Raw genomic sequence first — 22,169 nt, 5'->3', positions numbered from 1 at the left:
ACAGGCCCAGCAGGAGTACAGCACCTATAGGGCAGAGCGGGGAGTTCAGTGCCTACAGGGCTCAGCAAGGAGCCAGCACTTATAATACCCAGCAGGTATTCAGCATCTATAGAGCTCAACAGGGAGCCAACAACTATAGAGCTTAGCAGGGAGTCAGCATGGAGTCAGCACAAATAGATCAGCAGGGAGCCAGCATGTATAGAACTCTGTAGGGAGTCAGCACCTATAGATCTCAGCACCTATAGATCTCAGCAGGGAGCCAGCACCCAAAGGGCCCAGCAGGGAGTCAACACCTATAGGTAACAAAAAATAACAAAGGACTGTTATTTTTGTAAGGAAAGGAATTGCGGGGGTGAGGGGCAGTTACCTGGTTGACCTTCCCTAAAGGTGAGGTGTAAACTGGTCTGATGAGTTCCCTCCTTACAGAGGTTCTGTGCACAAACCTCATCAGGCAGAGCTTCCATGTGCCACCAGATCAGATGCCTATAGCTGACCTTGAAGAATACCCCATGTGCCTGTAGCTCCACTAGGTGGCCTGACACTGGCTTGCCCTGACCTGTCAGTGACCGCCTCATCTTCAGCCCTTGCTGTGATAAATAAATGCTTCCTTCTCCAGGCCACTCATCTCCTTTCACTTTTTTTTTAAATGAATGAAGCAATTTATTAATCCAACATCATTTGTTCTAATGCTTCTTGTTGGTCGCTGCCACCTGTCCAGTGATTCTGTCCTTGCTGGAGTCCAGCTCCGACCGGGGCCGGGTTTCTGCAAGGACGAGACGGCGTAGGCAACGTGGAGGGATGAGGGGAGGGGAAATGAGGAGACACAGACACTTGATAGGGTGCAAGTATCTCCCACTGATAGCCTCAGCGGGGCTTTATTTATAACATTAGAAATTGTTATTAGATCATTACATCATGCGATCATGATTGATTTTACTTTTACATTGTTTCAGAAATTATTAATGATCATTAACAGTGCACAGTCCTTTTTCTAATTTTCCTAGTCTATGATTAACTTGGTTACTTGGTTACATTAACTTGGTTACATATTTTCCTAGGTGATGCATGTAATTCAGAAAATAGAAACAGGTGCTACACGCATGGTGATTTATACGTTCAAGCTAGGTAACTAAAACAAGGCTAAGCAGGCATTGTAAAATCGAGGGCAGCTTCCTATTTTCTATATAGAACCAAAGGGTCCTGGTGCCATGGGAACTGTATGTGGTGTGTTTCTCTCAGACCATTTCACCTCCCAGGGTGCCTCAGGGCCCTCTCTTGTGAGGGACTTTTGCCGGGCTCGATTCCAAGAGCTTTATCAAGCATGGCTTGCGAAAGAACTCAGTGTTACTCATAAGAACAGAATTATAAATTGGAAGACATGGAGGAATATTGGAAACCGTTTCACTATCAATCACATTAGAAGGTACTTTTCTCAAACTACTGAGGTGTGCATTACCGAAACTGGCATCGATGCCAACACTCATTGTGTTATTCTAAAGCTTATAGAAAATTTCCGTGGTTTCAATAACTGCCACAAACAAATGAAAGGAAGTAGCAGGAGCCAACTGTGGAGTTTTCTGACTTTTCAGAAACTTTCCTCATGCCCGGACTTTGTCAGACAGCATGAGTTTCCTGACTTTTCAGGAGTTTTCCCTCATGCCCGGACCTTGTCAGACAGCATGAGTAGCATGGCCCACGCCATGTCCTCATTTCTCTGTCTTGAGGAGTCAGTTTGTGATCCCAGTCTAGGTTCTTTCTCACCATTCTCAGTCTCTCCAGGCCTTTGTAGTATTTGAGGGGCCACACTCTTGAAGCCTCTGCTGAAGTGGCCGGAAATGACACTATTTCTCTAATGTCCCCCATAGAACTTGGTCATGGAGTAGAGTGCCCTGAAGATGTAACATGAGTAGAAACCAGTTCTTGTTTTAGGGAACAACCTCTTTCTGCTTGACCAGTTTGACAGTGTCTAATAATCCAGGGACTTTCAGCTTCCTGGAATTTTGAAGGAAGTCTTGCAAGAGCTTAGATGATCTGCTGGTTCATGTCTTTTACAGTAACTCCAGACTTCAGCTGCTTCCATGATACTGTTATAGAGCAACCCCGATATTAAACGGGTTCCTGGCTGTGGGTCCTCACCCGCGCGCTTTAAAGGGACTTATGAATACTCTACTACAGACACACACAAAAGGTTAATAAAAGGTTTATTTACAAGAGAAAAGGAAATAAGGAAAATGTACAACTCAGGGAGAAAATAGGGAAATAAAGTTTTTAATGCGTCCTACTCGATCCGACGACCTGGAAACCCAAAGTCACTCTCAGAGCTGGCCGGATGCTGCGAGCTGGTGGAGAGCCAAAAATGGGGGATACCCCAAAGCCCACGTGTCTGCCTTTTTATATCCACCTGGCTGCTTAACCCCACCCTCAGGTCCCAGCCACCTTCCCTTTGGTGGTGATGGGATTTGGAGTTCCCAGTGTCTTTGGCTTTGACCTGGGGTGGGGGTGGAGTCCACAAAGCCTATATGGAATTAGCTTTGGGACATCCTTTTCCCCCTAACAATACCAGCCAGGGGAAAGGCCTTTCTCCATGTTTGCCCCACTGAATGTTCACCTTTGGGGTATCCTTGGGCATCCTTTGTACTGGCAGGGCCGCTCTGTGGTCCACGAATAAAAGAGAAGAGACATCTCTGACTTATTTCCCAGACTTTATAAACTCAAAGATGGCCTTAGATTCCACTGTAGGCAGGGCCTGGGAGTCAGGGGCCTGGCCAGGGAGAATTTCAAGGAAAGTACAAAATGTCCTAATTCCCTGGGTGGTTATTTTTTCTCCTTTTCATTTTGTGTCCCTGGAGTGAATTCTTATAGGAAAAGAGTCTCTGAATCTTTCTTCAGAGAAGGGAATTGAAATTTAAGTTCTGGATTTGCTATGATATTTTGCTAATCTGGGGGAGGAGGAAAATAAAATCATGGAGCATGGGCCTCCCTGGTGGCTCAGGTGGTTGAGCACAGCGCTGTAAAGCTGTCTGCAGCCTCTGCAGTGCTGCTTCGATACCCACTGGCCATGGAGCAACCCACATGGCAAGGCAGACCTCTCCTGTCTTACCTGCTGCTCCCCTGAGCAGTGTGTTTCGGTCAGTCTGCCAGTTCTGTTCCCCACTCTATCTCTGGGTGAATCCTCTCACCCTCCCGCACATCTGGCCTGTACCCCGGTTCTTGTATAAATAAATAAATCTTAAAAAAAATCATGGAGCTAAAAACACTGATTCTAATTAATTTTGGTAAAAAGCAGAATTACAGTATGAATGCATTTATTTTTAAATGATCTCAATAAGGCTGTTAAAAAAAAAAAAACAGTGTGATCTCTTTGCTGCAACTACTTTGAGATAAAGACCATTTTTCACATCTAGAATGTTGGAATTCTAGAAAATGTCAACATCACTCTGAAGGGACCCAATTATTGTGAAGGGCCCCAGAGGAATCCTGTGGAGTTATTTATCAATGTAGAACACGAACTCCTTGGAAAGAAAAATAAGAGAATCTGGATTGACAAACAGTGGCAAATAGAAAGGAACTTGACATGGGCTACTCTTATTGCATCTCAGGCTCGAGTGTTCTCCCTCCAGTGCATAATGGCAATGCTCAAGGAAAAATTGATGACCTCAGCTGCAGAAAAAGAGGCAACAGTCCCAAGTAATATTAGTGTAGTAGGTGTTGGACAAGTTGTTATGGCATGTGCCATCAGCATTCTGGGGAAGTCTAGTGAATGAACTTACTCTTGTGGATATTTTTTTTTAAAGATTTATTTATTTCTGCATATAAGAGCTGGGGCACAGGCCAGAGGCACGGGAGGTGAGAGGATTCACCAGAGACAGAGTGGGGAACAGAATAGGCAGACTGACTGAAACACAGTGCTGAGGGGAGCAATGGGTGAGACAGGAGGGGTCTGCTGCCCCATGTGGGTTGCTCCCTGTCCGGCTGGTGATGGAACCCAAGCTGCAGAAGTTTCGGACTGCCCCATGGTGCGATGATTAACCCCTTGGGAGGCCCCTTATGGCTATTTTTAGAAGATAAAAGAGAATGATGGGTCTCCAGCATGGGAGCTTTTTTTTTCAGACATGTAAAACTAGTAGATAAAGATTACTCTCTGATTGCCAATTCTAAGATTGTGGTGGTAGAACTGGTGGGAGTCTGCCAGCAAGAGAGAGAAAATTGTCTCAATCTGGGGCAGAAGAATGTCCATGTCTTCAAATTCATTGTCCCTCAGATTATCAAGTACAGTCCTGACTGCATCATAAATGTGGTTTCCATCCCAGTGGATATTCTCACACATGTTACCTAGAAACTAACATTGAATGAATGAATTGACAAGTACCCAAGTACCGTGTGATTACAGGTGGGTTTAATCTGGACTCTGCTAGGTTTTTGCTATTTTATGGCTGAAAAACTTGACATGCATCCCAGGAGCTGCCATGGTGACTCAAGTGTGGCTGTGTGGAGTGGAGTAAATGGGGCAGATGTTTCTCTCCAGGAACTGAATCCCAAATGGGAACAAACAATGATAGTAAAAACTGGAAGGAACTGGATAACATGTTGATTGCAAATGCCAATAAGTCATCTAGCTGAAAGGATACACCAACTGGGCTACTGGATTATGTGTAGTTGATTGCACTGAATCCATGTTCAAAAATCTGTCCAGGATTCATTCAATGTCAACAATGGAGAAAGGGAAGTATAGCACTGAGAATGAAATCTTCCTGAGTTTCCCAGGTACGCAGAATGCTTGTGAATTAACCAGTATTAGCAATTAGAAGCTGAAAGATAATGAGGTTGCTCAAATCAAGAGAAGTGCAGATACCCTGTGGGACATCCAGAAGGACTTAAAAGACTGAGGCTTCTGACTATCATAGAAAAACTACAATGTGATTAACCATGAGCCTTTACTTTTCATCCATATACATGTATAATAGTCTGCTTTTATCTCCCTAAATATGTGAATTTGGAATCAAAACCCACACTTGGTTTCATGATTGCAACATGAACCCTGAAAAAATATAAGTAACATTAAAAAAGAAAGAAAAGGAACTGGCCACAGCAATCTGTTGCCAAATACGGCATATGATCAAGGGTGTTCCACTGATTTTCCATGGCAAGATGAGGATGTGTATGCTCACTTCCCCATCTGTGTCATTATTTAGGAGAGTGGGTCTCTTGTTGACATTTGAATTTCTTGAATAAAAAAAATCTACCTGTGGGGTTAAAATGAGTGTAGGTATTGTTTGTTCAATATTTCAAGCTCATAAAGTTATTGGCATCAAATCCAACTGCTTCAATACAGCAGGTCACAAGAGTTAAGCTCAAAGATATCAGAAAACTTTTTATATTACCTGCCTCTCTGAACAAGAAACTGATTAGCAGACTAATGAATAACATGTATTTGTTGTTCAGTGATGGAAACAAGATGTCTAATAATTCTCAATATCAAATTGTGATATTTCAAAAATGCAATGAAATTTATGTATTAAAAGCATCATGAAGGGAAGTGTCAAACTTGCGCTCTAATCAGCTGAGTGTCCTGTGACTTGCTTGTTACAAGCAATCTTGGGCCCTCACATCTGTGCATTGCTGCACTCCACCACCAGGAGGAGCACATGTTATTTTTCTGTCCTTAATATCAGAAGTTCTCTGGATGCAGAATACTGGGGAAGGAAAGGGTGAATATGCCAACAACAATGGTCACTGTTGCTTTGGGGGTGTTACCTTGAGCAAGTCACTTCACCTCTCTCAGCCTCAATTTCCTTGTCTGTACACAAAAAGATGAGCTCATTTTATAGTTTTTCAGAGCTTAAGAATTCCTTAGCAGAGGGTCTGCGCAGGAGGAAAGCTGTTATTATTGCCCTCAAGTAGTAGGAATCCAAAGGCCACCTTCATATGCCCCAAGTTACCTTTACCCAAATGATAATGCTCTCATGTGGGGGGCAGGGCCCCTAAGGGCCTCTAAGACATCATTCTGGTCTTAGAACAATGAGAAAGATGAGTCCCAATTAGGTTAAGGCCAGACATCCAGAACTCTGTGTCAGACCCCTGACTACACAAGCAGTGACACCTACCGTAGCAGGAAGGATAGGTGCCTTCTGACTGAAGAAATCAAAGCTGGCATCTGAGCCAAGTTGGAGAGATGATCTGGAGAACAAGAGAAAGAAAGCTATGGCATCCACAACAACACTGGGAAGGTATTTGTGGGCCCAAGGAGCAGGTGTATGGGTAGAAATGCATGAGGGGTAGGGGATATCACTGAAAAGTAGTCTAAAACAGATTCACAGTCAAATCGCATAGTGAGTCCAGGCTCCAAGTATACAATAATGATAACCGAAGACCCAAGAAGAGACCCAAAAAGATCTCGTCAAGATAAATGGAATTTCTCTTTGAACCAGACACAAACCCAAGTGATGAATGGGGAGACATGCAGGCCTGCACTGGGCCCAGGTATGTTGACTGAACTAGCTGAGAGAAAACCTTCATTGATGGACTTGGTTTCTCTCTCAGAAGGGCAACTTGAATTTCACTACATTAGACATCCCTGGGAGAGGTTTCTGAGCAAAACTGACCTTAGGGTTTGGGTTTTTTTTACATCTCTTGAAAGGTCCATGCAGGAGACCGGAATGCAAAAACCCACCAGGAAGCCCACCTGGGAACAGGAATGCAGAAGCCTGCTGCCTAGAGAATTCAGTGAACCTCCACCCCCCACCCCCCCTTACAAATCTTTTCTCAGACAAAGAAACTCCTCCTGCCCAAAAAACTTTTTCCATTGCGCCGGGTCATCATTTTTCAAAAAGGCTGGGCTGGGAGGTGGGTTGCCTGCGTGAGGCCTCTACCTTGCCACGCCTCATAACCCTTGGCCAACCCCTGCTGTTGACTGACCCCCCACACACAGGGCGGACTCCCTTTTGGCCTTCCTGGAACACGAAGAAGCAAGGAGAGGGGGCTTGTGGTCTCAGTAATCTTATAGCCTGACACTCGCCATCTTGCAACAGAAAACACCCCAGGACTAATACACCGCCCGACGAACCCAGTCTCCCACCTGACCTCTCCTCACCCCGTAAAGGCCTGCCTCCCCCTGACAACGTGCGCGGCTTCACTGACCCCCCAACCTTGGGTCCCTAGATCCGCCCGGGGCACAATAAATTTACCCTTCCTTTGAGAAATTTAGCCTGGCTCCCCTTTTCTTTACCGCGCCGAACCTTTCATCTCTGAAAGGAGTGTTTTGTGCATTATTGCTGTGCACGGACTTTTCTGAGGTAACTAAGTTTTCACCTCAGATTTCAGACTACCGTGGTGTTTCACAGTGTATCTCATTACAAGGATATTTTCTTGAGGTTAGTGGGTAATTTAGGGTCAACATTACCCCGTTTGTGACTATGTTAATCATAGAGAGGAAATGCAATGTAAGAGGAAATGCAATTCAGTGATTAGAGTTTAATCCCAGTTATTCCTAATTTTTAGTCTGGGGGTGTTTTCTGTTGCAAGATGGCGAGTGTCCGGTATAAGATTACTGGGACCACAAGCCCCCTCTCCTCCCTTCTTCCTGTTCCAGGAAGGCCAAAAGGGAGTCCGCCCTGTGGGGGGTCAGTCAACAGCAGGGCTTGGCCAAGGGTTATGAGGCGTGACAAGGTAGAGGCCTCACGTAGGACACGTCCCAGGCCCCCCTCTTTCAAAAATGGGAACCCGGCCCAGTCTCCTCAGACCAGGGTCTGGGGCGGGGAAGGCAGAGGGTGCGCGGGGTGGGAGTGGGGGTAGGGGCGGGACGGGGGCGCAGGCCCCGGACCTTCCTCCCTTCGGGGCTGGGGCTGAGGGTCGCGCCCCTGCTACTGCTGAGCGACCGTCGGCCGCCTTACCGCGGGCGGGAGGGCGGGCGGGCAGGCAGAGGGCCGGGCCGGGAGCGCAGGACACGAAGGCGCCCAGGCCTGGCTCTGCTTGAAACCGCGCGGCGGGGGACGTCAGGCGAGCACGTGACCTGGCCCCGCCCCGCCCCGCCCCGCCCCGCCCCGCCCCCGCCCGTCCTCCCCGGCTGCGGCGGCGCCCGGCCAGCCTGCGCCCTGCACGCGCGCGAGCCGCCCGCGGGAACCATGCTGCGGCGGCCGGCGGGGCTCTGGGCCGCGCTCGGGCCCCTGCTGTGGGGCTGCGGGCTGGCGCTGCGGGGCGGCATGCTGTACCCCCGGGAGAGCCCGTCGCGGGAGCGCAAGGACCTCGACGGCCTGTGGCGCTTTCGCGCCGACTTCTCGGACACCCGGCGCCAGGGCTTCGAGCAGCAGTGGTACCGGGCGCCGCTGCGGGAGGTGCGGCCTCCGGGGAGGGGGCGCCGGGCCTGGCGGGAGCCCCTGGAGGCCGCGCGGCGCGAGCGGGGAGCCTTCCCCAGCGTCCTCGGGCTGCCGGCCTGGCGGTGGTTAAAAGGAACCGGCGCGGGGCTGTGGTTGGCCGACCGGGAAAGCGGGCGCAGGAAATGGGCGGGGAGCGGGGACCGGCACCCCGGTGAGCGCAGGGCCGCCGCCCCAGCTGCACCCCACCCGCGCGGGGAGACTGAGCCTGGGCTGCGTCTGCGGCCGCGCGCGGCGGGGTGGGTGTGTGTAGCTCTGGACGTTCGGGGCCAGCTCAACCTGGCAGGGAAGACTTTGGGTTGCGAAGCTCAGCTGGAGGACCGAGCTTGGCACCCAGCCAGCCGGCGGCTCCACTCCAGGTCTGCCCTCTAATTTTGGCCAGTCCACCTAGAAGAGGGCCTGAGGCACATCTGTAAGTCCCTCTGGCCTCTCCCCCTCCCAGATCCCGCGCAGGGTTCACGGGGAAGTGAGGGGCCCGGTTGCGAGGCGTGCCCACTCGTCAGTTTTCTCTGGCCTGTACCCCAGCTCTTGTATGCATAAATAAATCTTTAAAAAATAATAATAATAATAATAAAAAGAGCAGCCCCTGCCAGCCTTCCTGAAATCGGCGGCAGCTGATCATCTGGGGGGAGGGCGGTCCACATGTCCCACATTCAGGGGATCATCCCCAGGCTGCTTGGAGGCTCACTGCCTTGCCTTCCACCTGACTGCTTCAAGAGGCTAGAGGTCCAAGGGATTCTCTGAGGGGCTCAGGTACACTCAGTTCTGCCAGGGTGTCCTGAGGCGGTGTCCTGAGGCAGTATCCCTCGGGTACTGGCTCCAAAAAGCCTGCCCTGACTCCTAAGGTAATCAGTCCCCTGCCACTCCCCATCCCTCTCAAGCTTTTTTCCAAAAAGTGCCCATCACCTGGCCTGTTCACTCTTTTCCTACTTGCACCTAAAACACTTTTGCTTTTGAATGAGTGAATGACAGGTGTGTACTTCTAGGAGTTGTGAGAATTAAACGAACTCCTTAAAAGACATTGATCAGATGCTGGCAGAGAGCAGTCATGGTGGGGTGACCTGGAATCCCAGGGTCTGGGAGAAGTCACCTTGTTCATCCTTCCTGTAGTCAGGGTTACAGGGGGACTGGTCTCTGGGAAAGTAGCTCCTGGGCCTGAGTCCTAGATGCCTAGGAGATCTGGACCTGATGCTGGCCCTTTGTCCACAGTCTGGCCCCACACTGGATATGCCTGTTCCCTCCAGCTTCAATGACGTGGGCCAAGACAGGTATCTGCGTAGCTTTGTCGGCTGGGTGTGGTACGAACGGGAGGCAACCCTGCCTCAGCGATGGACCCAGGACCTGGACACAAGAGTGGTGCTAAGGATTGGCAGCGCCCACTACCATGCCATTGTGGTCAGTGCAGGGGACAGTGGGCAGGGCTGGTGGGCAGGTGTGGCTGCTGAGCAGGAGGGAGGCTGCCCTGGGTGCCTGACTGCCGGCTGTCACTCCTCTCTGGTGAGGCCACTGGCAGGCCCTCAGCCCCCACATACTGTACTTCTGTGTGAGGGAGTGCCTGAGATGGCAGCGTCCCCTCCACATGCTCTGGCCTGCTGTTCCCTCCCTGTGTCTGCAGTGGGTGAATGGGGTTCATGTGGCAGAGCACGAGGGGGGCCATCTCCCCTTTGAGGCTGACATCAGCAAGCTGGTCCAGAGTGGGCCCCTGTCCTCCTGCCGCATTACCATCGCCATCAACAACACGCTCACCCCTCATACCCTGCCGCCAGGGACGATCCTCTACAAGAATGATACAGCAAAGTGAGCAGCACCCTGCTTCCCCTCGCCTCTCCTAGTGGTCTTCCCATTAGGAGTAGGGCTGCCTTGGCAAAGGTGAGGCGCAGCAGGCATGAGCTGAGGCTGAAGCACCCAGGGCAAGGTCCCAGTTGGCCGTTGTCTTCCCACCCTAGGTATCCTAAAGGTTACTTTGTCCAGAACACACGCTTTGACTTCTTCAATTATGCGGGACTGCATCGGCCTGTGCTCCTCTACACCACACCCACCACTTACATTGATGACATCACCGTCAACACTGATGTGGACCAAGACATTGGTAAGGGCTCTGGGCAGGAGCTGCCCTCAGCCAGATCCAAAGTGGCCTAGTTTCCTGTGAGGAAAGATACCCTGGCAAAAAGGCTTTCCCAGCATTTCTTAACCGTCACAAGGTCCTATGCACCTAAGAAGCTAAATCCAGCCCATCTGGATATACCCGTATTTTGTGAGGAAATGAGATCTGATGACAGATGGAGCGTGCTTACCTTAATCACGTAACTCAGGCTGAATACCTCAGGAGTCACAAGACTCCATGCCCCTTCCCTGCTGTGCTGCAGCTCTCATCTGTACACCTCAGGTCACTTTCCTCTCTCGTCTGATCTCTTTTGTCTCCTGCAGCGTTAGTGAACTACCAGATTTCTGTCCAGGGCAGTGAACATTTCCAACTAGAAGTGTGTCTTCTGGATGAGGAAGGCAAAGTCGTGGCCCAGGGGACGGGAGGACGGGGCCAGCTGCAGGTGCCGAGTGCCCACCTCTGGTGGCCATACCTGATGCATGAGCACCCTGCCTACCTGTACTCATTGGAGGTAATGGTGGTTAGTTCTGGGGCTGCTCGAGGCCCTCTGCCCCCAGCCAGAGGGCATTAGACAGGGGCATTAGACAGGAGGACAGGCAGGCATCATCCTCTGAGCTTCCTAGTCCATTGAACTGATGTGTTCCCGGCCTGATTTTTCTCAGCCCTTGGTGGAGAGGCCCAGTTTTGAAGAGCGTGGCCAGAGGTCAGGGTGGGCAAAAGGCAGAAGCCTGTGATTTTTGCATCTCCCTCTTGCAGTGGGTGGGCTGCTGTGGTTTATGAGGGGCCTTCCTGCTTCAGGGGGGATAGGTGTGGGGCCCCAGCCAGGGATGCCTCCCACCTGGTGCTTGGTGTTCCTAGGTGAAGCTGACAGCACAGACGGCCGCTGGGCCTGTGTCTGACTTCTACACTCTCCCTGTGGGGATTCGCACTGTGGCTGTCACAGAGAGCCAGTTCCTCATCAATGGAAAGCCCTTCTATTTCCATGGGGTCAACAAGCATGAGGATGCAGACGTGAGTTGGGGCTGCTGGGTCCCTTGGGGGCGCTTTCTCATTTTCATCTTCCCCATGCCCCCTGAAACAGTTGAGGGTAGAGTAGAGCAGTTAAACAAATTGTCTGCTAGGGCCTGTACTTGGGCTGGTAGAAGTCTAATGGGGAGACTTGAGAGGTCTGACTCTAGAAGTGCATCTCCAAGGGGGACGGGGGTGGGGGCCACTCTGCTCTGCTGCCTCCTAGATCCTAGGGAAGGGCTTTGACTGGCCACTGCTGATGAAGGACTTCAACCTGCTGCGCTGGCTTGGGGCCAACGCTTTCCGCACCAGCCACTACCCCTACGCGGAGGAGGTGATGCAGCTCTGCGACCGCTATGGGATTGTGGTCATTGACGAGAGCCCTGGTGTGGGCATTGTGCTGCTGTGAGTGCCCAATGCCCATAGTGCCCAGCCTGCACTGCTTGGCGGGTCCTGATGGATTCCTCTTTCCTCCCTCTGTCTTTCCCCCTGCCCTGCAGCCAGAGCTACAGCAACGTGTCCCTGCAGCACTTCCTGGTGGTGATGGAGGAGCTGGTGCGCAGGGACAAGAATCACCCAGCCGTTGTGATGTGGTCAGTGGCCAATGAGCCCACTTCCAACCTGCCACCTGCTGGTGAATACTTCAAGTGAGTGTCCCTCCCTCCCCCAGAGTGGGTCAGGAATGGGACCTCAGCCCTCCAGCCTGGGTAGTCCTTGGCTGGGAGTGTGGAGGTCAGTCCTGGGGTGGGCCTGTGTTGTGGTCACCATCCCTCCCAGCCCAGACTCAAGGGGGCACCATACCTGGTGAGTTTAGGGGACAGAACACCTCCTTAACCAAACTGATTCCAATCAGCGAGCGCCGGTGTCTCCCCTTCATACCTGAAATGAAATCCAGAATTAACCTAAGCTTTTTATACTAACTTCAAATTTTTAACAAATCATGATTGGCCTGAGATATAAAGGAAAGTCATTTCACACGAATGCATAGGCCTGACTCTAGAAGGCCCAGCGAAGGGTCAGACCTGCAGCTAGAAGTGGACTCGCCCTGAGAGCACATCCCAAGAGCTGGTGGGGGACTGCACCGTGGCTTGCGTGGGCGCCCTTTCCTCCCGTGCTGTGCATTCCTGCGCACATTTCTAAACTGAACCCCTCTAGATGAAGCTGCAAACAAAACCAAGTATGAGTTTCCCTCACTTTTTATGATTTCACCATTCCTGAGAGATTTGGCTTGTGTTAAAACTGTAAAAAACCACTGGTGCTTCAGGTTTGGGTTACACTTTATAAAATCAGCTAATTGTGCAACATAAACAGCTTTTTCAATGGCATGCATACGATGTTCTAAAGTTTTCGACGTTGTTGTTGGACAGGACCAGGCTGTCTAGAGTGCATGGTCCCATACACTAAATGCCAGTACCGCCCCCTCCCTCTGCCCCCCCAGGGAACAGCACGGCAACACTACTTAAAAAGAGGGGGCGTCTCCCCATATTGGACAGGACCAGGCTGTCTAAAGTTCATGGTCCCATTCACTAAATGCCAGTACTGCCCACTCCCTCTGCCCCCCAGGGAACAGCACGGCAACACTACTTGAAAAGAGGGGGCGTCTCCTCATATTGGACAAGACCAGGCTGTCTAAAGTTCATGATCCCATTCACTAAATGCCAGTACTGCCCCCTCCTTATGCCTCCCAGGGAACAGCACTGCAACACTACTTAAAAAGAGGGGCGTCTCCCCATATGAGGAGGTTTACTATTTCAGAGGGAGGCTGGCCACCTGGGGTGTTCCTTGGCTCCCTCTCTCACAATTGGACAGTGGTAAGGAGGCCTGCAGAGGGGAATTATTTCACATACTGTAGAGTCGGGAGAGGCCATGGCAATGCCTCCTGGGTCATATAGCACATCCCAGTTTGTGGAGTGCTTTGAGCTGAGCCATTTCTGTTAAATACAGAAAGCTCTGAGGAGTGCCCCCCCCCCCCGCAACAACCCCGCAAAGGCCAGCTCCCAGTACAACCCCAGAGCCTGTGGGGTGGGAATATGGAACTGGGGCTGGTGGACAGAATTTCTGCTGTGAGGGCGTAAGGAGTACAGGTTCAGAAATTGATGCCTGGGATTTCAGATGAGCTTTGGGGGGAAAGAGAGGGAGATGCATGATTTTTAGGGCGGCAGGGATGGGGCAGGGTATGGCTAGAGCTGCCCAGACTGGAGATGCTCAGCTGGGTATGGGAGCTGCAGCTGACCAGCAGGTTGTTTGAGAGTATGGGTTTGGGGCTTGAGGGTGAGGGTCACTGGTCTGATATGTAGAAACCACAGCCTTCGACGAGAAGAGATGGCGAGAGTGTGTGAAGGGGGAGAAAAGGTGCTGTGAGGAAAGTGAAGGGAATGACCCAGTGATTGCTAGGAAGGCCTGCCCACAGACTGGTCCCGCTGTCAAAAGCCTCTTTTCACCTGCCCTCCTTGGTTAGCACCATTCAGGATAAATGCCATTTCTTCAGAGTCTGTCGCTGACTCTCCTGTCTCAATTATATGCTGATATAGAGCCTGTGTTCACCCCTTACAATCCTCCTGTCTCCTCTCACTGCAGTTAGTAACACTTACCCATGAAGCTCTGTATGTAGCTGTTCATGTCTCTAGCGAGTGTCCGGTACAGGGCACATTCCCTAACTGTTTGTTAAATTAACATTCCATCCTCATTCACGCCCAATCCATTTCTGTTTTCAAGTTTTTTCAGAGCTTCCAAGCCTAGTTTTTGGCACTGCCTAGGACCTCATCCCTGGGTCTGCTGGCCCCTGCATGGTGACCTCTCCCCTGGGGGTAGGACTTTGGGAGGGAGAAAGAATGACATCAGGGGACATGCCCTAAGGACTAGAGGAACATGGTTACTTCCCTGAAATGCACTTCGAGGTAGGGCAGAGATCAGTGTCTTTGTCTTGGTGGCGATGGGGGAAGGGAGGAGGTGAGCTGGGTATCTGAGAGGCCTGCCTGGACTGATGGCACCTGTGTCTTCTGCCCTCCGTGGACAGGACGCTGATTGCCCATACCAAAGCCTTGGACCCCTCCCGGCCTGTGACCTTTGTGACCAACTCCAACTATGAAGCAGACCTGGGGGTGAGCCTGGGGGTCTCCGTACCACTTCTGTCTGACCTCTAGTCCTGCCCTGATGCTTGCTAAAATGAACTGCCGGGAAGAACTCTCTATCCACTGGGCACCATGGCTTCCTAAATCTGAGGAGGCTGGGAAGGGAAAGATTTAATTCATTCTGAGTTCAGACTCAAATTTTTATGCACTTCAGTTTAACATCCTCATAAAATGGCAGCAGTTTAAGGGAGCTCATAGGTGCCTTGGTCCAGTGTTCCTTAAACCTGGCTGATTCTCACAATCACTAAGGGAAACTTTTTGAAAGTGCAGCTCTCTGGATTCTGATTTAGTAAATTTAGGGTGGGAACATAAGTTTTTAAAAAAGCTTTAGTGATTCTACCAGGAAGTTGCTTTGGGAACCATTGACAGAGCCAGCGCCCGCTGTTGAGAATGGAAGGGACAGGCTCACCCAGCTGGCTGGACCACAGAGCCTCCCTCACTGTTCTGGCCACAACAGCTCCTGGAAACGACCCAGTGGCACTGAAGCTTTAAGGGACAGGAAATAAAAAATGCTTCTTTGCTAGAGACTTCAAGGCCAGGGCTTCAAAGGAAAGTGCTACAGAAAGAGAAATTATCCAAGGGAAGGATGGATGAGAAAACACTGTGTACAGATGTAAATTGTGAACACTCATTTTAGCCTGAAAGAAGAAAAGAATTTGTATCTTCTTGCCATCTCTCAAGAATGCCCCTTCAAAGAACCATTAAGGCTGTGCTTAAGCACTAGTGTGGCACAAGGCTGACCTCAACATTCTTGGAAACTGACTGTTTTAGTCTTCTTGTGTGGTCAGAGAAGCCTTTGTGTGGGCACCTGCCTGGCTTCTTGAGAAGGTTGCAGATTTACCTGGTGGGATGTGAACTTATGTCCACCCAGAGGCACCTTCCCAACTTCTGCCTGCACATTCCTGCCACAATTTGGGCTGTGTTCACTTGGGAAAGAGAACATATCAGACCCAGTGCAGATTTTGGAGACACATTTGTTCAAGTAGCATTAGATACTAGCTGGGCTGTCCAGTCTCTGCTACTCAGACATAAGCTCTGCATCTTGTAGACTCACAGTCCTGCTCCTTCATCTCAGCTGTCCTCTCAGGAAGGAATTTTCCAGCCAGTTTCTGGCCTACAGCACCAGCTCATGGGTGGCATGTTGGACCAAGATTCTCTGGAAGGAGAAAAACTGCATCTGTCCCTCAGTTAGGAAGAGTTCTTCAGGGCAAAGTGAGGGGAGATCAGTGGAGGAGCATTGTCCAGGGGGGAATAAAATCCAATCCGGATAGGCCCCGGGCGTCCACTGAGGTTAGCTCATTGGGCGTCTGCGCTGCCTGTCAGCTCACAGGGCCCAGCTGCCGCCGGGGGAATGTCAGCCCGCAATTAACAGACTTTCTCCATTCAGGTCACTTCTTGACAGCATCTCCTGCACTTTTGAACATCTGAATCATTTCCCGCATCTCCCACGTTGTATTCCAGAACAGCCCCACGAGTGCGAGTCCTGACTATTCTACAATCTTCTGGTTTATTTTTTTTTTAAAGATTGATTTATTTATACATATAAGAGCTGGGGTACAGGCCAGAAGTGTGGGCGGTGAGAGGATTCACCAAACAGAGTGGGGAGCAGCAGGCGAGACAGGAGAGGGCTGCTGAGCCAGTGGGTATCTCCCTGGGCAGCTGGGGGTCGAACTTTTGCTGCAAAGGTTGCGGACAGCTTCGTAAGTTGCGTCTTAACCCCTTGCGCCACCAGGGAGGCCATATACTCTTCTGCTTTTTGAACAAACCTTACCACTCTCGTCCCAGGCACCATATGTGGACGTCATCTGTGTGAACAGTTACTACTCCTGGTATCGTGACTGTGGGCACCTAGAGGTGATTCAGCCGCAACTGACAGCCCAGTTTGAGAACTGGTATAAGACCTATCAGAAGCCAATCATTCAGAGCGAGTATGGAGCAGACGCCATTGCAGGATTTCACCACGTAAGGAGTGAACAGCCTGTTTTTCATCCTTGGATAGTGATGTTACTCATCGGCCTGAGCTAGAAATGGCCTTCCCCATCCCTCTTGTATTGATCACGGCCTGCCCTTGCACTTGAAACTGCCCGCGACTCAGGCCCCTGCCCTTCTTGAGTGGTCCCCAGAGCAGTCTCCCACTAGCTGCTTACATGGTCTTCTAGCCAGTCTAAACCCAGGGAGTTTTGTCATTGCTTCTCCTGGCTATGAGGGCAGTTGCTCTCCTTTGCTCTCACTCCTTTCCTAGATCCTTGCCCTCTGCCTTCACTCCTGGACAATGTACTCTTCACGCTGCTCATTGGCTCTTCCTACTCTGGTTTGGGCTGTTCTGCCCAGAACCCATTATAGTCATCAACTAAATGGACTCTTATTCTGTGTTCATGTCCCTGTTCAGTTTACCTCACTTGCTGCAGGTGGAGTAAACTCCTCTGCTCGGTGTCCATCGCAGCATTTCTCACTGGGGACTTTGACGTCTTGGCTTCCCTTAATCACACCAAGGGCTTCACGCAAGAGACTGAAGCCTATTATTTATTGTTGCTCCCCAAGCACACAGCAGGCACTAAATATTTGTATTGGAAATGGGTGAAATCTTGGAGCAAGGTTTAATCACTAGCTTTTTCCTCACTGCTTTGTTCATTTCCTCACCAAAGATATGCTGCTTTGTCTTGTGGGGATTTTGTCGTGCGGATTCTTGAAGCACAGCCTCTTATCCCACTCCAACCACTTCACACCTGTCACAACTACTGGGATTCCCAGTGGACACACTTAATATGCTTATCCTTGGTATGCTGAGTAGGTACCCTCTTCTGTAAACAGGTAAAAAGGGGGAAATATGAAGACAATATAGATGCAAAATTATTCTCCCTCTTTGAAAAGGTAACCAACTGAGTTTTTCAGAAATGCTGAGTCCTGGTCAGTCATAGAACCTTTGGAAGGGATGAAAATATTCCGTATAAGCCCATCTCTGAGTTATTGCAGGTTCTGTTCCACATCACCGCCATAAAATGAATTTTGCAATGAAGTGGCTCACGTGAATGTTTCAGTTTCCCAGTGTATACGAAAGTTATGTTTACACTATACTGTAGTCTATTGAATATGTAATAGCATTGCCTAAATATATATACACCTTAATTTTAAAAAGTATTGCTAAAAAATATTGTCATCTGAACTTTCAGCAAATTGTGAGCTTTTTGCTATAAATCTTCAATTTGTAAAAATCAAATCTATGTACAGCTCAACAAAGTAAAGCACAATAAAATGAGGTATGCCTATATCCACAATGGTAGGCACTAACCACATGTGGATATTGGGGACTGGAAATGTTACAGGTTAGTAAGCCTGTGACTGACTTGATTAAGTTTAATTTAGTTTTAAGTTGAAATAGCTACTTGTGGCTAGGATTAGATCAAGCAGGCTCACTTCCATTAAAACAAAGGAAATCTATATTTTGCCCTGCAGTCAAATTCACCTTTAGAAATAGAATATATTTTCAGTGCATCCTATTATATAGCATTTCAGTCCTTATTGTTGGAAAAGAAAGCCAAAGCCAACAGGGTTTTGTCCTCTCCTAAAATGGCTGAACTACTACATCTGCTTAAACATCTCCGACTTAAGCCCAAAGATGCAATTTTGTTTCCAGTGTAGTTCAACTTTAAGACTGGTCTAGTGAGGAGAGATGAAAAGTAAAGCAAATATCAAATTATGTTGATAAACAAGGCAGTTACTAATTCAGTTTTTTTTTTAAAAGCTTTTTTGCTTTAGACTACATCATATCCTGGCTGTGTGTTTGTACAAGCACCAACAAGTCCCACATTTACTGCTGCCCACCGAGGACAGATATTTTGGTCATCATCATGTGGATCTTTTATTTTTATCTAACCTTTACAATTCTGACAGTTGCGACTATTAACTCCCTCTTTGCCTTGAATTCCAGGATCCATCTCTGATGTTCAGTGAAGAGTATCAGAAAAATGTGCTACAACAGTATCATTTGGTTCTGGATCAAAAGCGTAAAGAATATGTGGTTGGAGAGCTCATCTGGAATTTTGCTGATTTTATGACTGAACAGTGTAAGTAGCAGTGGTTTTTGAAATCTAACATTACTGATATTTGATATTTTAAGATTGGCTTTTCAGTTCTGGAGATTTGCTTGTAAGAATACTGGATATAAGATGGGGGTGGGAGGTGGGAAGTTGATTCAATCAATGCTACCTAATTTCTTACAATAAATTGAATTTAGCAAACAACAATTGAAACTGCCTGCTTCCTGGGTTGTTTTCCTTTATTTTTTTGGTGTAGAAGAACTGGGGTGTAGACCAGGGGTGTGGGGGTGGGGTGAGAGGACTCACCAGAGACAGAGTGGGGAGCTGAACAGGCAGATTTTACTGAAATTCACTGCTAAGGGGAGTAGCGGGTGAGACAGGAGAGATCTGCTGCACCTTATATATGTCAGCTCCCTGGCCAGGTATCAAACTCAGGTCGTAGCGGTGATAGTGCTGAGACTTAACCCCTAGGCCACCAGGGAGGCCCTATTTTATGGTTTAAAAATAAATGGGAGAGACTGTCTTGAGGCAAAAATGGCTAACTTGCCTTTGTCTGTTTCATCACAGTATGAGGAAAAAGTGGACCTCGTATTGGGTTATTTGTGGGATGTATTCGTTATTCCAGAAGAGGATACAAAGCATGAGAAACATAGTCTTTTAATATTATTCACTTGCAAAAGGCAGATTCACTAAAGACAGTTAAGTTTCAAAGTGTTTTGAACGTATGTTTCAAAGTCTTCAAAGTGAATATGACCTGCAGTCTTTCTCAAGCTGAGATAGATGAGGCTACTTCAGTTCCAAATGAAATATTTCCCCTTTGCCCCTGCACCTCAAGATTACTAGAGTTTTGATATACCATGAATTTAGGATAGCAACTTGGGAAGGATTTGGTAGTTAGTGGGAATTACATTACAAAGACAGGTTTAATTAAAAACTAGAATGGAAAGAGGTAAAGAGAAAAGAATGAGAACATGAGCTTTTACTCTGCTAGGCAATTTAGATTAAAGGTGTCTGGATTCTGAAATTCACCCTGATATTTGTGAATAGGTACACTGGCTTTGTGTAATAAGAAATTAGCTGTGTGACCTTGAACCAATCACCTACCCTTTTCCTAAGTCTGTGAAGCGGGGATGGCTGTTGCTTATCACCTTGCAGGTTGAAGTAGGGATTCTTTTTTTTTTTTAAGATTTATTTATTTATACAAGAACTGGGGTACAGGCCAGAGGCACAGGAGGGTGAGAGCATTCACCAGAGACAGAGTGAGGAACAGAATAGGCAGACTGAGGGGAGCAGCGGGTGAGACAGGAGAGGTCTGCCACGCCATGTGGGTATCTCCCTGGCCGATGAGGAATCGAACCTGCGCTGCAGGGGCTGCATGGACCTCTCCACAGCGCTGCGCTCAACCTGCTGCTCCACCAGGGAGGCCCTGAGGTAGGGATTCTAACAAATGAAGTGGTTGTCCCAGGGACTGGCATTTATTTATTGTGGAAAAAATTACCATTGTCAGGGCCTCCCTGGTGGCGCAAGGGATTAAGCTCAGCACTGTGAAGCTGTCCGCAGCCTCTGCAGCACAAGTTCAATCCCCGGCCAGCCAGGGAGCTACCCACAAGGTGCAGCAGACCTCTCCGTCTTGCCTGCTGTTCCCCTCAGCAGTATTTTAAGTCAATCTCCCTCTTCTGCTCCCCACTCTGTCTCTGGCGAATCCTCTCATCCTCTGCACCTCTGGCTGGTACCCCAGTTCTTATATGCATAAATAAATCTTAAAAAACAAAATTATCATTGCCTTGAACTTCTTGGTAGAAAAGATCTGCTTTCCATGAGCAGCATCCATGGTTTCTCTAGGGGGAGAGAGAATGTACTCTGAGAGCAGCCCTCACAGCCTTGCCAGCTTTGCTCACTCCTGGCTGCAGCGTCTGGCAGACCAGGCAGCAGTGGTGGGGACCGTGCTGGGACTCTACCAGGAGGGCTTTGAAATCTATCAGTAGATCTCACTGGGCACCTATGACTGGAGGGACTCTAGTTTCCAACAAGAGGGTCGTCTCTTCAGAAAGATGAAGCCTTTCCAGGGTCACTATGTTTTAAACCTTATTTTACAAGTAAAAGTTTTGGACTTTTTTTCCTCTACCATTCAAAAAATGTACACACTGGGGAGCTGAGGTGTTCTGGGGAGTGATAGTATTTTAACCCATTAAGTGCTCACTTCATACACCCAAGTAAGCCTCAACTGTATAAGACATTTCTATTTAGTGCCCAGCTTGGCTCCAGGTTGGTTCCAATATGGCCCACCAGAAGTCATCTGAAACACTTTTGCCTTGTTTTTAGCACCAGTAAGAGCATTGGGGAATAAAGAGGGAATCTTCACTCGTCAGAGACAACCGAAAAGTGCAGCATTCCTTTTGCGAGAGAGATACTGGAAACTTGCCAATGAAACCAGGTACCACCAGTCAGCTGCCAAGTCACGGTGTTTGGAAAACAACCCGTTTACATTTAATTTTTTTTATTTCTTTATTTTTTTTAACCCATTTACATTTTAGAGCAAAAACCATCTCTCTACTGGATAGAGACTACACCTGACCCTTCCCAAGTAAGGGGTGATTCCATAGCAAACAAAGCAAGTGCTTCCTGGATTGTGTGTGGCAGACCAGAAAGTTTCTGGTCTGGACTTTGTAATCTTCTGGCAGAACAGTAACACTGAGGTGAAAATAATAGCATTTGTAGTATGGAAATAAAGAGTTGATTTAACAGTGACCATCCATTGATTGATCGGTATTCTTGAAAAGTATGTGTGATTATTTTTGTATTGACTGTTTTCATAGCCTTACCTGCACAAGGACTCGCCAAACGTGTTTCAATACTCACATCACACGCAGAGTTGCTGCTCACAGACCATGTGCACCCAGAGGAGTAGCTCCACAGATCTAGGGCCATCGTGGTCACGTCCAAACCAGGCCAACCTTTTCTGAGTAAAAGACAACTGCTGTTAAACTCCACAGATGAGCAGAAGTCAGGACAAATTTAAAGAAAGTGATACCTGATACTGTGCCAGAATAGTCAGCAGGGTCTTTGTATCAGTTTCCACATAGCTGACAAATAAGTAGTAACAATCATTAAGAGTGAAGGAGTGTGGGCCTCCGCGGTGGCACAGCGGTTGAGTGCTGAGTTGCGAAGCTGCCCGCAGCCTCTGCAACGCCGGTTCAATCCCCGGCTGCTCCCCAGCCACCGAAGGAGGGTCCCACATGGCGCGCAGACCTCTCCTGCCACCCCCTGCTCCCCTCAGCAGTGTACTTCGGTCCTTCTGCCTGCTCAGCTCCCCACTCTGGCTCTGGTGAATTCTTTCACCCTCCCACTCTTCTGACTGTACCCAGTGCTTGTGTAAATAAATAAATAAACAAACAAACAAACAAATAAATAATTAAATAAATCTTTAAAAAAAAAAAGAGTGAAGGAGTGTCTGCATTGTAAGGGATCTTAGAGGTTACATTCCTCTAGGACACTGTTCCAACTATAGCTAAAGACTAGT

General features: G+C 48.7%; 1 protein-coding gene, 1 long non-coding RNA gene and 1 pseudogene across 2 annotated transcripts; 2 read left to right on the top strand and 1 right to left on the bottom strand.

Moving 5' to 3' along the window:
* Positions 1–844: 844 nt before the first annotated feature.
* Positions 845–12,396, bottom strand: LOC119241477 (uncharacterized). Its single transcript, XR_005124320.2, has 3 exons — positions 12,283–12,396; positions 6,105–6,177; positions 845–2,084 (listed from the first exon to the last, which is right to left on the bottom strand). It is a non-coding gene; the product is annotated as an uncharacterized LOC119241477 (long non-coding RNA).
* Positions 3,581–4,886, top strand: LOC119241476 (L-lactate dehydrogenase B chain-like; annotated as a pseudogene).
* LOC119241475 (beta-glucuronidase-like) lies at positions 8,121–21,803 on the top strand. The gene is made up of 13 exons (XM_037506775.2): positions 8,121–8,330; positions 9,579–9,764; positions 9,985–10,166; positions 10,316–10,458; positions 10,797–10,984; positions 11,332–11,484; positions 11,708–11,886; positions 11,982–12,128; positions 14,498–14,582; positions 16,398–16,574; positions 18,541–18,676; positions 20,972–21,083; positions 21,184–21,803. The coding sequence occupies exons 1-13, from the start codon at positions 8,121–8,123 to the stop codon at positions 21,221–21,223; spliced, it is 1,938 nt and encodes a 645-aa protein (XP_037362672.1). The 3' UTR covers positions 21,224–21,803.
* The last annotated feature ends 366 nt before the right edge of the window (positions 21,804–22,169 follow it).

This window comes from Talpa occidentalis, unplaced genomic scaffold (assembly GCF_014898055.3).
Source record: "Talpa occidentalis isolate TD23 unplaced genomic scaffold, MPIMG_talOcc4v2.1 talOcc4.12, whole genome shotgun sequence".
NCBI classification, from domain to species: domain Eukaryota; kingdom Metazoa; phylum Chordata; class Mammalia; order Eulipotyphla; family Talpidae; genus Talpa; species Talpa occidentalis.
This window is presented reverse-complemented; position numbering and strand designations above follow the sequence as displayed.